At 44.2% G+C, this 17,131-nt stretch overlaps 1 protein-coding gene across 1 annotated transcript in view; it reads left to right on the plus strand.

The window, feature by feature from the left end:
* Positions 1–17,131, plus strand: part of ADAM19 (ADAM metallopeptidase domain 19) — a 30,925-nt gene that overhangs the window by 12,273 nt on the left and 1,521 nt on the right. The window contains exons 4-21 of the mRNA XM_009565246.2: positions 118–196; positions 1,221–1,297; positions 2,928–3,120; positions 3,592–3,657; positions 5,046–5,117; positions 5,958–6,124; positions 6,792–6,876; positions 7,123–7,262; positions 8,872–9,049; positions 9,729–9,818; positions 11,064–11,259; positions 11,541–11,649; positions 11,950–12,154; positions 12,643–12,723; positions 13,867–13,975; positions 14,078–14,213; positions 14,440–14,506; positions 15,059–15,256. Coding sequence (XP_009563541.2) covers positions 118–196; positions 1,221–1,297; positions 2,928–3,120; positions 3,592–3,657; positions 5,046–5,117; positions 5,958–6,124; positions 6,792–6,876; positions 7,123–7,262; positions 8,872–9,049; positions 9,729–9,818; positions 11,064–11,259; positions 11,541–11,649; positions 11,950–12,154; positions 12,643–12,723; positions 13,867–13,975; positions 14,078–14,213; positions 14,440–14,506; positions 15,059–15,256 — 2,248 coding nt within the window. The remainder of the gene's footprint in view (positions 1–117; positions 197–1,220; positions 1,298–2,927; positions 3,121–3,591; positions 3,658–5,045; positions 5,118–5,957; positions 6,125–6,791; positions 6,877–7,122; positions 7,263–8,871; positions 9,050–9,728; positions 9,819–11,063; positions 11,260–11,540; positions 11,650–11,949; positions 12,155–12,642; positions 12,724–13,866; positions 13,976–14,077; positions 14,214–14,439; positions 14,507–15,058; positions 15,257–17,131) is intronic.

A 17,131-nucleotide genomic window follows, 5' to 3' on the forward strand; every position in this document is an offset into this window, starting at 1 on the left:
GCTGCATCTAGCCAATTTTCTAACACACTTAGATAGAAATCCAGGTTTAAAAAAAAGGACTTATTGTCTTCTTTTTCCCCTCATTTTTTTTTTCTTTCTCTTTCTCTGTATCCCCAGAAACCTCTTTGCACCGAGATACACTGAGACTCATTACAGCCAAACTGGACAGCCCCAGACCACCTCTCTGAACCACACGGTGAGTGCAGAGAACACTGTCCCTCCTGCAGCATGCAGAGGAGACCAGGCAAGGGGCTCAGAGAAGTGGGTGACCTCTCTCCAGAGCCTTTCTTTGAGGCCATGAGCCTGCTTTAAGCTGAAGGGAAGGGCAGTCTGACTAGGGAGATTCCAGCAAGAAAGTGTCTCCATCCCCTAGCAATGGTAAAAACGTCTTACTGTTTTGCCCGAGCTGTAATACGAGAGCCCAGGTCAACCTCCAGTATTGTTTCCTCTCTGGGTGCTGGGGAACAGTTTATTCCTCCTGCTGCTCATCCTCCTCCTTTCAATTTTGCCACTAGTACTCCGTGCTGGGGACATTCCCATCCTTTGGGAAAACCAGGCTATATAGGCTGGCTCCTGTTCAGTGAAAATCCCATAAATTACTGATCTCACGCAAGCCTTGGCTGACTGCTGCAGTAGCACAAAGATGTGCATTGGTTGCAGTGCAAAAATCATACCCCCATGAGATCATTTTTACTGACACTGCTTCGGGGTGAAGGGAAGCGATGTGATGAATGTGTTGGCGTTTCTGCCCCAAAGCCTCCTTGTCCCTGCTAGAGGCTGCTTTTGTCTTGTCAGGAGCCCCCGGATGGGGACTTTCCCACTGCCTGTGGTGTCACCCTCTCTGGGGCTGAAGGCACATCCTCTGGGGCCTGACCCAGGGCCCACTGCCATCGATGGGCAGCTCCCGTTACAGGCGGAAAGCTTTCAATCTGCCTTAATGCTGCAGCCATCTGAGTTACTTCCTTGGGGATTCAAAGCTCTTAATTTTTGCTGGCAACAAGGAACTGTTTGATGCACTTGCACAGGCCACGCATGGCGGCTGAAAGGTCAGATTTCGATACAGGCTCAGAGATCTTGTTCTAATAGTCAACTGCCTAACGCAGTGGAAAGAGGACAATTGCTGGAGTATTGGCAATACTCAGATGGGACTCAGATGCCTAAATATAGCATGTGTCCATCCTGAAACAGCGTTGCAGACCCTGCTCCCTTCTGTTTTCCAGGACCACTGCTTTTACCACGGGGTTGTGAGGGGCTGGGAGCACTCCAGTGTCACACTCAGCACATGCCGAGGGCTGCGGTAAGTGCCTGGTGATCCCGGAGCTGCAGGAATGCTGGTGCTCAGCTCCTCAGCGTACTGCCTCGTGAGCTCTGTTCCCCCAGCAGTGGCGTTGCTGTAGTTATTTCTGGGCGGGTAGACCTGTTCTCCGGTGATACCCAGCCAAGAGTCCTGGGCATAGAAAGGTGTGTGTTGGGGGAAATGTAGAAATTTGACTGTCATCAAACGTGGCCTCCTTGCCAGCTCCTAGACCCCTTCCCACTTTGTGCCAGCAACATGGACTATACAATGAGTAAGTTTAACTCAGGAGTCCAGTGGAGCAAAAGACTCTCTTGTTAGCAACTCAGGGCTGTATCTGTTACAGAGGCAGAGGCAGGACTTGCCACGTTTCAGCCCAGTACTCCGCTGTAACACAGAAACCATCTCCTTCTCCCAGTCTCTAAAAACTGGCAAGGTTTTGTGTGCATTTCAGGGCAAAGTCTTCAAGTCTGAACTTTCTCCTGGGTTGTCAGCCCCGCTTTCTGCCTTCTCCCTGGGTGGTGCCAGGGTTCTGTGTGTTATGCACTTAAACCCTTTGTTTTGGTAGTAATGGAGCCTTTGGCAGGAAAACACAGTCTGGATCCTCAGCAGGAATAAGTGAAATGGGTTGAAATAAGCTGCATTCATTTACACCAGCTCAGAGTTTGTTTCCAAAACACTACATGGGCTTTATTGATATTAGTGGTCATCTGCTCTTGAGTGTTGGTTGGAAGCTGTGCTGATTGGACTGGCTCCAGCCAGGAAACAGCCCATGCCAAAGGAAACCTGGGATATCTTAAGTGAATGTAGTACAGGCCAAAGAGCCCAGTGAGATAAACAGGACAGTGCAGCCACCTGTGGCTTGCAATAAAAAATCCAAAAGCAAAAGTAGTCACAGGTGTGCCTTGCTTCTGTCAGCCTGTGTTTTCCCAGGGTTTGCCTTCCTCGTTGCAGAGGGGACAGAGATATCTTCTTGCTTTGTGTGTGTTAGTGTTCTTGCACCCCTGAGCTGTTGGTGGGGTGCCGGCAGCTCCTTGACGCCATTTTCTAATTGCCAGGAAGCTGAGCACAGGTGGCTGTTTCCACTCTAAGCCTTCACAGGGGGGTGTGATGCCGATCGAGCCACACACTTTCTAGTGGGCCTCAAACACAGGAGATTTCTGGCTCTCCTGACTGGAAGATGCTCATTGAGAAAACCAGAACCCTATGGCTATGTGCAAGTCCCAGGGAGAACTGTGGGTTTTTCCATTGACAAAAAGGGTCTTCACATTCTTGAGGCTGGTTCTGTTAAGGCAAATTTCTTCAATTGATTGAAAAGCTTCCACCACTCCTAAAGAAAAAGCTGTACTTTAAAAAAAATCACTACCTCTCAGGTCAGCACTGTTGCAGCACACGCTCCAACAGCTGCTTAATTGAATGTCTGAGGCCCACTGAATATATTTTAATGCACACAAGTTCAGGGATTCCCCCCTCTGAACTCAAAATATTCCCATTATTCATGAACTGAAGGGCCTGGCATGGATAAGTGCCTTGCCAGGGTCAGTCAGATAAAGATTCAACAGCAGAAGAAGGATTTGTCTCCAGTTGCTGTGATCATAATTAACTTCCCTCTTAATGCTTCCTGTTTCAACAGAGGACTTATCGTATTGAACGACAATTCCAGCTATATCTTAGAGCCAGTTCCCGGCAGCTCAAACCAACACTTGATCTACAGGTTGGATGACCTGAGGTTGAAGAGAGGAGCCTGTGGTTACCAGGGCACCAGGGATGCAGATGAAGACTGGTTCAAGGACTTCACAACGAGGATGAAACCACCTCACCAGAGAGTGAGCAGGACTCAAAATGGATTTATTCATAATGCTCCTAATTTCCCACATGTTCTAAGCCCAAGGAGCCTGCTATTCTCCAGAATAGTTCAGAAAATAAAATGAAGAATATTTAAGAGGATTTGTAGCAAGTTGGTTGCCAAATACTAGTGCCAGCAGGGAAATAAATGAGTGTTGGGGACCATTATGTAGCGCGAGGAGTCTGGGCTGTAGCTGTTTCTGCACAGATTTTTCATCCAATACATGAATAAAAGTGTGGTCTGAGGACAGGCACATGGTTCTTGCTGCAGCTGAACTGACTTGTGATGCTTGGCTGCTATAAGTCAATCACATCTGGAGGTCCCTGTGCGTGTTAGCGTGGGGTGAATGGCCAGTCGAAAACAAACTGGGGAAAATGGCCTCCACATACATTTTGCAAAGAGTTCCTTGGGGGGGATACTGGGGAAATAACCTCTGTTGCTGCTGCTGCAGGTGAAACGAGAGACTCTGCAGGCTACCAAGTATGTGGAGCTTCTCCTTGTGGCTGATTATGCAGAGGTAAGAAAAAGGTTCATGTAAATACCAACTGAGCACCCGGCCCAGAGCGAGCATCCCACCTGTAGCATCTCCTGGGGCAGGGAGGACAGTTGGAGTTCAGCTCTTGCCTTCCCAACAGTCCTAACCCTACTAGCAGACAGGGAGAACTGTGTCATGGTCAGCTTTGTCATAGCAACCATGACTCCTCTGCTGCCACCATTAGTCACTGTTGGCCAGGGGAGAGATCCAGGGTGCAATATGGTTGAAGGACTAGTATTGGGGGTCAGTTCTTGCCTCCCAAGGTACCAGTGGCTGGTTATTGGTGGGAGAGACTACCTTCAGGGTAGGGTGACTTGGGGACTTCAAGGAACGATGTGCTTGTAACTCTGCAGTACGCTTAATCTCTAGAGAAGATAACTGTGATTGTTCACTGCTCTGAGCTGGTAGCAGATCTATAAATAGTAATTTTCAAGGCACTAGATTGTAGAATAGAGCTGGAAAAGTCCCAATGAAGTCAGCAATTCTTCTGTCCCCATCCTGGACAGCATGCCAGATATACTTACTGACAGTGAAAACCGCATAGTGTTTTGCTGATCATCTAATCTCTTGCACAGACGGGAGTAAGGCTGGTCCTATTTATTATTTACAACTTGAAACTCCAATAGTGAAAGCCGCGTACTGCTTCACGCTGTAATTTGTTCTGAACAAAACTAAAGAGGCACAACCTATTTCAGCCTTCTTTATTAGGCAGCAGGATACCAGGGAAACTATGAGAAAACATGTTATACCTAGGAACTGCCATATGTTATTCATCATTTTGTTATACAGGATGGGCTAAACACCCTTGCAGTGCCCTTAGCTGCCCTTACTGCATTTACTGTTATCTTTGGTAGAACAGAAGTCCCAGGTTTTGTTAAACAACAATCTAAACATTTTGCAACTCTAATTCCTTGAATCAAACTGTCCACTAAATTAACTTGTTAATTGCCGGGTGATTTAAATAGGCAAATACTTCAGATGAGGGAGGTGTACTCCCCATTAGTCGGATGAGTGAGATGTGATGAGCACTACGACATTCCTTACCTCAGACATGAAGTCATGTGGACATGTATTTTACCTGGCTCATTTGTCAGTTCTTTGTCAGCCCCTGGCTTTGGGGCCTCTGATAAGTTTGGATTGCTCCACTAAGTTACCACCACTGCTTGAGTAACATCACTGCAGTGGGATGCCAAGGAAGAATTCTGAATATACTTGTACGTGTGGGCTTACAGTCAGATGTACAGTGAAGGAAGGCTTTTGGGCTCCACTTCGTAGTTACCTTCTTACTCCCAGAGTAACGTGGCTTCTTGTAATATATTTCAGCTGTTCCTTGGTGCCTTTGTGCTGCCTGACATGTTCATTTTGTTCAGTTTCAGAGGCATCACTTCAACATCGAAGCAACAAAGCTTAAATTATTGGAGGCTGCTAATTACGTGGATAAGGTGAGATCAGGCATATGTGAACAGAGGAGAGCAAAGTCCAAGTAATGAATTATGAGAATTAATTGCAACAGAGGGAGACTGCCTTCTTGGGAGAGAATAATGTTTCAGCAGTTCTCCCCAGTGACTTGGGGAGTGTAGAGCATCTGATAAACAGTTCTGTTGTTGGACATCAGGGATGGGGTGGAGGGATCTCCATTCTTAACTTAGAGCCTCCATGAGCATCTCTGGGTTTTAATACACCTCTGTATTAACTGTGTTACCTAAATACTGCTTTTTGACAAGAGACTAGGATATTCAATTCAAATTGTAGAAATCTTGGCAACTAGAGCTGGAAGGAACCTTCAGAGATCATCCTTACGCATAGGAGTCAGTGCTGCTGAAGTAAACGTCACAGCTTCTCAGATCTACTCCCTTCATACTCCCCTTCTCCCCTTAAACTCCTTCCATCACTCCCTTCACCCCTCTGCCCATAAAGGCTTACTCGGTTTGTACTTGATGCAAGCAGCAGATTATTTCCTTCCTCTTATCAGGGAATTTGACATATCAAAAGATAAACATGATCTCAGTCTTCAGTCTTTGTTTTTCTAGACTATGTCTCTGTCATTCATTTAAAATGGAACTTCAGCATTTCTGCTTCAATTTACTTGAGGTTTGTGAGTGGTGCACATTTCCGTCTGCTGTGCTGTGGCTCTAAGTTGCAATACGTTTCCAGAGAGAACATCTTCTCTGGGCATGTATATCTGTAGTAGTATTTAGCAGGGTTTATATACAAGATTAAAACCAGAGTAAAATAAATGAGTGGCGCTCATTTTGTCTACTCTTTTCCTTCCTGTATCTTAGTTTTACAGATCCCTGAATATCCGGATTGCCTTGGTGGGGCTGGAGATCTGGAGTAACTGGAATAAATGTGATGTAACTGAGAATCCCTATTCTACTCTGAAGTCCTTTCTGGCCTGGAGTAGCAAGGAGCGGGTGCACAGAAAACATGATAATGCCCAACTAATCACGTAGGTCTTTTTCTCTTGAAATCATGGAATCATACAAATAACCCATTTCTGACAAGCAGCTTGAGTGGGTGGGAAATCAGCGTGTAAGATTCTGTTCCAAGATTCAAAGTGGCAGATTTATACAGAGGCCACTCAGCCAGCATTAAGAGCACAATCACACCTAGTCGTGTCCTGAGCACAGTTTCCAAGTCTCCCGTTTGAGACCTGCTGGCAGGGACAGTGCAGAATTCCAGCTCCCATGCAGGAGTGAAGCATGGCTGCACCTCAAAGGTGTTATCTAGTACTCTGTCAAGTCCCTGAATCCCAAGCTGGCAAATAGCAGGCTTAAGGTAAATTGAGTATTCAAAACAGTATCTAACTAAGGATCCAGAAACAGTCTTTTCTGTCCTTGTTGCAAAGCTCAGAGGAACAATTTTTACCACCAGAGCATTATATGTATAAATGATTGGTTGGTTGGCCAATAAAACAAAGTAGTAGTCCAAGAAAAATCAGTCTTAAGTGTTTGTAGCTCTGCTAGAATGTCCTGTAGTTGAAGATATTACTAAAGAAAATGTGTTCACCCGACACTGTGTATGTGTAGATAGCTGTGGACTGCAGGATGCATTTCTCTGCCTTGCCTTCTCAAGTGCCTTGCTGCTGTTTCATGATCTTTCTGGGTTGATTTTAGGGGTGTGCCCTTCCAAGGTACCACAGTAGGCTTGGCTCCTGTGATGGCTATGTGCTCTGATTTCCAGTCAGGAGGAGTGAACATGGTAAGTAATTGCTAATACTTAGTGTGATGTTTCTTGCCAGCAGTGAATACATAGGACAGAGGCCTCCTAAAGCCCAGGAAAAAATATTTCCTGTGAAAGCCTGTAGCTTACCTGCTCAGAGGCAGGAATACATTCAGTAGATGTTTTCTACGCGTAGTAATGAGAAGTGCTGCTTACCCCATTGACTCAGAGGTGCACAGGACAGGCGCAGGTAATATGCTGACATGACTCTTTGACCTTGCACAGGATCACTCTGATAATGCCATTGGCGTTGCTGCTACCATTGCCCATGAGATGGGACACAATTTTGGCATGAATCACGATTCAGCTGGCTGCTGTACTACCCCTGCAGAGGATGGAGGCTGCATCATGGCTTCTGCAACTGGGTGAGTTCATCTTACACGGTCTCACAGAGAAATGCAAAGAGCTTCATTACAAGAGCCTTGGTGGAATAAAAGCTAGAAATGCAGATTGGAGGTGGGTCTGTTGCTGCCTGTTGGAGCCAGTGTGTTTATAGACAAAATACTACTGTGCAGAACCTGGCTCGTGTATCAGTAGCAATTTGCTAAATTCCCAATTGCTGCCTGACATTAGCCTTAGGTAATGTAGGGATCTGGCAGCATTTACAAGTAAAGCTCTAAACAGTCTGGTAAAAGGAAAATTTTCCTATCTTCTGTCCTGAGAGACTGTCTCAGGACCACTCTTACTGCTTGTCTCTAAGTTTTTGCTACCCAATGTGTCCTACAAAATGATCCATCACCCCAAAGTTCAATGCATATATGTATGCATCCTTCTGCAAAACATGGATTGCCTGTTCCTGGCAACGACAGAGGAATGACGAGTGACCAGAACACGTGAGGCTTACGAGGGTTTTATTTCTGTGTTGCAAAAGATATGCGTAGATAGGTGGTTGATAGAGTTTCTAAAACATCTTGTCCAAAGGACAATGTGCATTATAATGTGAAGAGAGGAAAAAGGATTGCTTCAGGGAAGAACTGATTATATTAAAAGGCAGAGTAATAGGACTGTCAGAAGACAGGAATACAGATGGAATCCATGTTATGTTAATGCTGCTTGGTTTCAGTGAGCCACAGAAAGCCTGTATTTAAAGGGAAGAAATAGCTGGATTTAAGAGAAAGGGGAAGCATGAGTGACTCTGGAAACCCACAGAGATTCAAAGCTCATTTTGGATGAGGAACCACAACAGCTTCCATATTTCAGTTATGTAAAAACGTCAGTCAAACCCATTCACGTAAAACCACGTTCCCTGTTTCCTCAGACCTTGCTCCTTGGGGTTTAGTAGCTTTTAACAAAATTGTCTTCATTAGATACCTTCTTTTATGTGAATGATTTCTTCCAAATAAGGAAAAACATCTAGGTGAGAAGTGAAAAAATACTGATGTAGGTAGAATGTCCAATACACAACACGTATGCACATGTGCAACGTCAGATATAGAGTGCATAGGTTTGAGCACTCTAGCAACAGAAATTAATAATACGGGCAGCAGAAAATATTCCAACCCTTTGCAATGAGGCAGTAGGCAGCGAAAAGAAAACATTACCTTTAGCAGTTAAATTCACCAGCAGTTATTCGGTTATTTACAGTCCAAGTGATTCTCAGGTTGGATTCTCAGGCTTGTTCAAGCAGAGTCAGGAATAAGTCACAGCTTCAGTAAGCAGGTAAGGATGGCCATACGTGTCAGCTATCAAAGTTGAATCTAACACAACAAACTTTGTTTCATTGAAGTTTATTTTTTTAAGGATGTTATATTACTAGACAGACTTGCAGTGCAATCTCACCTGATCTTCAAAGGTAATTGAAATGGGTTTTATTTTGAACAGGCACCCAAAATCACAATCTGCTTTAGCACAGCTTCATAGACTTCAGAGAGTGCATCCCTTTGGCACTTGTCAGGATTTGCATATGCTCATTTTTGGTTCTCTAAATCATTGCCCAGGTTTGTCATAATGTTCTTCTTCACTGTCCATATTCAGGCACCCGTTCCCCAAGGTATTCAACCAGTGCAATAGAAAAGAACTGGAGAAGTATCTGCAGTCTGGTGGAGGGATGTGTCTCTCCAACATGCCGGATACCAAAAAAATGTATGGTGGGAAGAAATGTGGAAATGGCTACTTGGAAGAGGGGGAGGAATGTGACTGTGGAGAGGTGGAGGTAATAATTGTTCAGATCCAACCATTTGGGGTTTAGTGGGGCACAATTATTTTCTCATGTATTTTGCAAATACAATTATATGATATTTAAACAGCTTTTTTGGTTTTTTGTGCCGGAGTTATGTATACCTTCCTTGTACATAAACATATACACAATGTAAATCAAGATTGTGAAGTATCATATCTAGCTAAATTTACAGTGTGTAGTACAATGTATCCCAGAACTCAGGGATGGTGCAACTCCTGGTTGAACAGGGGTGTGAAAACTTCCTTTAAAAAAGAAAAGAAAAAATGGTCTTAGATATTGCAGTTCCATATGTAAGTTCATTTTACCTACAGCTGCATTCTTGATAAGGGTGGAACTTCTCTTAGTGCTGCATTTCACTCCTTCAAATTCATACCTTGACTAGTAAGTAAAAGGAAACTGGAATAATCAGCCCAGACTCATCAGATGTAATGAGTACGGCCTATAGTATACAGTCAGTCCAATGGAGGATACAGCTATGCAGTACTGTAATTAAGCACCTGCTTGGTATCATGAGCGTACTGTGGAAGGAAGGCTATTAATTTGTTTGCATGTATGAGAACGGAGTAGCATCAGCCTCACACTTTGATGCTCTGGCATGTTCTTGCCCTGAACATGTGCCTTATAAACTGCGCTGCATCTCACTCACTTCCAGGAATGCAATAACCCCTGCTGCGACGCCAGCACGTGCTCCCTGAAGCTCGGTGCTGAATGTGCCCATGGCAGCTGCTGTCAGCAGTGCAAGGTAGGATATTTGGGTTTTCCTAAGCAAAGAGAAGGAATAATTGTGGTGGAAGTATGAGGCTGAGAAATGGAGGAGGAAGGGGAGCAAACAGCAAAAAAATGAGTTCAGCTTATCACCTGCAAACAGCTGGTCTGATTTTAAGTCATTTGCAGTCAAACCAGTGGGATCCTCCCTTCTGTCTGTCTAATTTAATTGACTCCTGTGATAACTTAAGATGAGCTGTGAATGCTGCTGGAATGAAGTCACAATGCCTCTCTTAAACACTTAGGGATGGGATGAATCAGAATGAGTGTATCTCTCCCTTGGCTTTAGAAGAAATCTGGCTTGATTTTAGGACAAGCATTTCCCTCAGGAGTTAGGCTGGATGCTATCTTTGCTCCTAACCCTCTTTTCTGGAATGTAGTTCAACTCCTTTAGCCCAGGTGCTTGCTGAAGAAACGATAGCAAACAGAGAACTGTATATGTGTGACCAGTATAATTTAAAATCTCAGCTTTTTTAGAGGCTGGTTAAAATGCATTTCTGATTTTGGAGTCAAAGATCTCAAGCTTTAACAACAAATTAACCAAAAAATGAACACAGGCAAACATTTATTTTAAGCCCATTTTTGTGTTTGCGCATTGATTGCATGCTCTTACTGATCTATATTGAGCACGTAGAAAATAATTTTCCAGGAATCCAGCTCGACTCACTCCTTTCACAAGAAGCTTGGAAGATCCTCCTAGATGTAACTGTGTAGGCCCTTCTGTTCTCCATGTCCGTGGTAGGTAGGACAAGAATGAAATGAATAAAACTCATAAGCAAGGGAGACATAAGTTATTCATCAGGAAAATGTCTCCAGCAGAAATTAACAGGCAAACATTGAAACAAACGTCCGAAACAGGGAGGATTTTGAGAACAGATGACATAAACATCTGCTTAGAAATGCTTCAGGTGAATCAGATCCTGCCTTAGGGCAGAGGGAGATGGATCAGTGTCCCCTTGAGATCTGGCAGCCTTATTTTCTATGCGTGATCTCATCGCTACCCTGGGAAGGGATCCATTCATTAGTTAGATTCTACACAGCTCACCCAGGTAATGAACTTACAGTGTCATTTAGATCATTGCTGACCTTGAAGACTTAAGACAAGGTGGATCAAGAGAAACGTGCAAGATTCTTTCTTATCTACAGGGAGACATTGTGCAGACATGGAACCACAAAGGAACCAGGCAATAATTCAGTTTTTTTCCCCTTTATATCTTTTTAGCTGATGTCTCCGGGAACTCCCTGCAGGGAAAGATCAGGACTCTGTGATCTCCCAGAATACTGCACTGGCAAGTCACCGTTTTGTCCCCCTAACTCTTATCAAATTGATGGGGCTTCCTGCGATGGAGGAAAGGCCTATTGCTACAGTGGCATGTGTTTCACATATCAAGACCAGTGCTTGCAGCTGTGGGGACCTGGTAAGAGCACTACTTGAAGTGAAATGTGCTGTCCTTTGAACAGGCAACTTTATGTTGCATCCTGCTATTATTCACTCTGTGTAAGGCAGTAGTATCTTTCATATTCGTTATTAATGGCAAAGCCTGAGGAGCCTTTTGTCCTGCCTTATTCACTTGGAGGAGGCAGCAAAAATTTCCCATGCTCAAACCATCTCAGAAAAAGAACAACTGAGTGGTTGGCATGGGGTAAAATGAGTGGCCAGGCTCCACAGGAATCAGCCACATGAGTCTCTTCCATGCAGGAGCGAGGCCAGCACCTGACGCCTGCTTCGAGAGGGTTAATGCCGCTGGAGACATCTATGGGAACTGTGGGAAGGACATCTATGGAAACTACAGGAAGTGTGAAATGAGGTAGATAGCAGAGTGGCAGCCAAGAGTGGCTCATTGGAGAAGATGTTTTTATATATTACAGAATTACTGGCCAATAGATAAAACTAATCCATGCTTTAGTTTCACTGTCTGCCTCCTGGGAAACCAACTGCATCCTTGTCAGACTTAGAGCCCTTACAGCTGAAGCTTTAAGTTTACCATTTCCCCTGCCTTTTGCATTTTAAAACACCTAACTGATATTTTTTTCAAAGCAACAGGCTGATGCCTGTGAAACATTCAGCAAACCAGAAATACTCACTTGAACCTTTCCTTTAAAATCAGAGATGCTAAATGTGGGAAGATCCAGTGCCAGAGCTCTGCTTCCAAACCGCTGCAGTCCAATGCGGTGGCCATAGACACAACGATCCGCACACCGAGGACACAACTGAGGTGCCGAGGGACCCATGTGTACAGATCTGAGAGTGAAGAAAAGGAGATGCTGGATCCTGGATTGGTGTTGACAGGAACAAAATGTGGGAGCCATCACGTACGTACAGCCCTGCCTGTAATGAATTATGTCTATGAAGCCATTCATTTCCCATGTCTAATGCCTTTCTAGGGGATTTTTAATGTTAGTTAGGAAAATAATTCTGAGAAGCAATGAAAGAATATACGCCAAGAGGTCCAGGGCCAGTGCTAAATTTGGTATTCACTAGTTGGCTGAGGTTGTCTTGCTTAGACACGAGATACACAATCAGAAATCAAGACGCCTGAGTGCTCCCCCATAGACTTGCCACATAGGCATAGCCAAGCTATCGACTTCTGAGCTTACTGATGTGTGTTAGCCGGGATCTTGGGTGCTGATTAAATATTTGCGTGGGAACCAGGTTAAGTTCATGGCCTGTTGTTTTGCCCATTGTATCACTTCTATTGCCAAGGAGTCCGGGTTCCCACGAGTCACAACATAACACAAGGCAGTAATATGGTATGTAAACCAAAGAGCGAATGCTGATGTTTTGGATCCTTTCTCTGCAGGTTTGTTTCGAGGGACGCTGCCAGAACACATCCATCATCTTTGATTCTGAAAACTGTAACAAGAAGTGCCATGGGAACGGAGTAGGTGTCTTCCTTTTCATCCCTATTTCAGACTGAAGCAGGATGGGCTGCCATTCATCTGTGGATGGTTATTCAGCTCGATTCTGATACCATCCTTAGGTTTGCTCTGGAATTCTGCTTCTTGATTGTTAATTTCTACTTTCCTTTCATATTTGACTCATTTTCTGGCCTGTAAGTGTCCCTTTGACATAGGATTTGGGCAGATCTTCAGGTGGGATATGAATTGCAATAAATGATAAACAAGAAGGGGTAATCTTACAGAAAAAAATCTTCTGTAAGATTTAATTTTAGATTGTTTAGATTAAGTTTATATTGAATAAAAAAAAAAATCAGACTTATTGAGGGAAAAAACATAGTAAAAAGTCATCTTTAGAACAGTTTATCCCAAACTGTGCTCTGCTGTGCCATCAGGGGAGGGAAAGAAAAGGCTGGTGAGATTTTTTTATACCTTTTGCTATACCTTTGTTTTTCTGACACACACATCAGCACCTTTCCATCCCTACGGTTAGTTAGGCACTGGAGAGACATTATAAATACTGCAGCTTGCAGCAGTGTGTGCCTGCCTGAGCAGCTTGGGAGGCCCCATGATGTACCTGAAAAGGAGAGGGACTCACACTGCTCTTTCATTCCCAGCTTGCTTAATTTCTTATGATCCATTGAGCTGTAGGATGTGATTATCACCTATTCCACAGAATCAAATTAAATGCTACAATTAGTACAAGACATCCCTAATCAGAGGGATCAGCTCCCACTCCAGGGTCTGTCTGGATGATAAAACAACTAGCAATGGGCCAATGAATAAATCTGAAAAATAAGAAATCTCCACTGGTAGGAAGGGAAGACTTGTGTCCCTCAGTTTAGAGATAAGAATGAGGGAAAGGTGTTTCTAAATGCAGTTTTTCTCCTGAATCCAGGCTAATGGCACTTCAGCTGAAGAACCCTTGTCTTTTGGAGAAAGTGAGAATTTATGAGTTGATAAAAGGCACTTCATCTCCTGAAAAGGAAATGTTTTCAGGCAGTTAACTTGCTATTTAGGCCAAGAAGAGTTTCTTCTGTAGTGTTTTATCCAGCAAGAGCTTAATATTTTTAGCTTGCAGATTCTTTTTGAGTTCGCACTAAAATCTCTGAGTCTTCCCACTGCAGGTCTGCAATAACAACAAGAATTGCCACTGCAACCAGGGGTGGGCACCCCCATTTTGCAACAAGCAGGGGAGGGGAGGAAGCTTGGACAGTGGTCCTCCCATGCCTGAAGGTGAGTGGGATCAACTCTACTATGGTGTCACTTCAGAAAGACTTGAGTTAGATTGGGAGCAGAGAGTTTTCCATCTAACTCACTCTACTTTCTTGCCCTCAGGACCTTCAGCGGTTGTGATAACTCTTGCAATCCTGGCTCCCATTCTTCTTCTCATTGGAATAATGTTTTTGTTCTATTATCTGAAATGCTGGAATAAATTTGCCATCTGCTCTCTAAAGAAGACCCCACAGTTCAGGTAAATTGTTAGTGCTGTGCCTTGTCTGCTTGCATCCACCCCCTTTCAGTGTCAAGACAGAAGAAATTGCAAAGGCTATGAGGAATGTAACTGCATCCGTTGGTTGTTATAGTCTGTATTTGCTTTTCCTTTTTTTTGACTTCAGTTAAAATATAATGGAAAATACAGCAAAGAAAAAGGAGGAAATGTATAAAGGAAATAACACTTTTCTTTCTCTCATTGTCAGTGACGCTTCTGGAAATGGCCATGCAAACCCTGCCTTCAAGTTGAAAACCCCCCAGCAGCAGAGGAAGGTAGGGGCGAGGTCAGCTTCCACCTCCCTGGGGAGAGATGCAGCTGCCCTCAGATGTGGGATGTGCTTCCCCCTCACACTGCAAGCCAGGGGGTGGGTTATCAAAGGATGAGAAAAATAGACAGACATCACTCATGGGTGAAAGTCAGTGGGAGCTGAAGGTAGCATCTATTTCTGGCCATTTCCTTGATGGTAGGAGCTGGGATTTGACCTGAGCCTGTTTGTCTCTCCTGATAGATCCTCTTCTGTCACATCCCCCTCAAAACTGTAGAAATTACAAATGCTGAATTTATTTGCAAGTGCTGGTTATAACACTGATGCCTGAGTTTCTGTGTTCCCCTAATTCCTGTTTCTGCCTCATGATCCCAAATTGTCCCAGTCTGTCTAGTCAACACGTACTAGATGTATATTACACACAGGTGTTGCATGCGGTATTTTCTACTATGTGACTCAAAGACCTCATGTAGACCCTCAAAAGTGCAGCAGAGAGTAAAAACGTGGTTTGAAGTGGAAATAATACCTAACTTCTGGGATTTGTGGGTGTTCTGCATAGGTGATTGGCTTCCCTGAAATCCCATCAAAACTCCCATCCCAGCAAGCTCCAGGCCTCCGAACAAACGTGCAGCAGCCATCTGCCTTCTCCACTGGCTACAGCAGCAGCGTGGGACAGCCGACACCTGCAAAGGACGTTGCCCGGCGGACACCACCGAGCAGGCCGGCACCTCCTCCTCCCAAACCCCCCATCTCTCAGGTATGGAGTTGCGCTGTCACTTTGTCAATGCAATTTGGTGGGTATGTTTGTTCTTATTGAGGATGGTGAAGCCTTTCTAAGCCTGATTAGGGTGTGGGAATTACTTGCACAATAGCGTGTGCTCCATCTCATCGCAGGAGTATTACCAGCAGTCCTCATTTTGTAGTAGCTGACAGTGGCCGTGCTGGATACTAACTAGCACATACAGTCAGTTGTTCTTCATTCAGGTCCCTTGAAGCCTCTGACTTGGACCAGGAGCCAGGTAGCCTGGATCATAAAGCAGCATTCACTTTACCAAACTCATCTAAATATTTTGTAGCTGAAAATAGATCATTTTCCAGGAATGAAAGGATTGTACATATTTTTTCTGCACAGCTCCGCTTATTGTATGCATATATTTTACCTCCTGGAAACAAGCCCTTCTGAGATTTCCAGTCAGTGATAAGTGTGAGGTTCAGTACTGAGTGCAGGATCTCCATTTCTTGGGATGATCTGCCAGGTATCTTGCATTTGGCCATTCCTGGACTAAAGCCTCAGGAATATTGGGCAAATAGTGATGTGGAGCAGAAATGGGACCTTTAGCATGTTCTGTAGAAACATTAGACTTAACAGACTGACGCCATCTTACGTGAGCATCCTAGCCATGAGGTTATTTTGAGGGTTGTAAAGAAAGGGTATTGATTTACTTCTCTTGCTGGCAATTTTGTTTTAAGCTTAGTACAGCCCCCACATCCTTATGAAAAGGATGGCAAATCACTCAGACTGACTTAAACCCATTTTACCAAATATTTCCCTACAAGCTTTATTAGGTTAAGGCCAACAAAGAAGCAAAGGCCTCAGTTACAGGTTAGCAGGAGGTGGTTTTTAGGCACTCTCTGAAGGATATATGGGAAAACAGAACCAAATTATTTTAGTGAATGGGTTTTGTTTCTAGCTCCATTGTTCCTGTGAACAGCCGGCACTTAAGCAGGAAAGAAAACTAAAACAAAAGCAGGAAGATGACTGTAGTCAATAAGGAATAGGTATCCTTCCCAGCTGGTTGTTGACAAGTTCTCCACAATCTCTGTTGTGTTCCCTCCCCAGTGCATCTAGTTTCTTTATTTCAGTCTGACCTACCAGATGGACCACTTTTCCTAGCATTTCCAAAAGAAACCTTTCCGTTTCTGAGTTGGAGGAGAGCCATAAGATGTAGCAGGTACAGGACAAATAATGAGTTTCACTCTCTGCTAGTGTCAGTGTCCTTCCTAGACATTTGCAGTATTAGCCAGCTTTGCTTTCTCACTATTCCTATAGGAGCTCTTTGGAGCTGGTGGTTGGTGGGATTTAGTCTGCCTTGCCCTTCCTGCAGTCACAGGACAAGGTCCTTGGAGAGCAATAGATCCCCAGGCATCAGCTGATGCAGCCGTTGAGCATCACATTTATGCATGGTCTAAGGAGACCGCGTGTTTTTTGGGCGTCCTCCAAGTCGTGAGTGCAGCTGTGTTTATTAAACAAACCCTCCAAAGCCAGCAACTTAGCACAGAGACTAAGCAACAATAGGCAGTTAGCTCGTGTGCGGGTAACTTCTCCCCAGGGGCATGCTTCACACTGAAATTCATTAGACAAATGGAAAATAGAATGCTCAGAGCATCCTATTAGGGACAGCTGTGTGCACAAACAAAGTAATAAATGATGGTAGGTGGGTGTAGGGCGGTGTGTGTATGGGCACATGTATGTACAAGTTTACAGTCATTGAATGAGCAATCACATAGTGAGTCTATATGTGTGAAACTTGCTTTCAACCTCAAGTGCATCAGTAATTGGCTAATTTAAAGACTCTGGAATAGAGTTTCCCTAGTACTTGCGAAATTCTTGAACCTTGGTTCAAAACTTCTG

Source organism: Cuculus canorus, chromosome 14 (genome assembly GCF_017976375.1).
Source record: "Cuculus canorus isolate bCucCan1 chromosome 14, bCucCan1.pri, whole genome shotgun sequence".
NCBI lineage: Eukaryota > Metazoa > Chordata > Aves > Cuculiformes > Cuculidae > Cuculus > Cuculus canorus.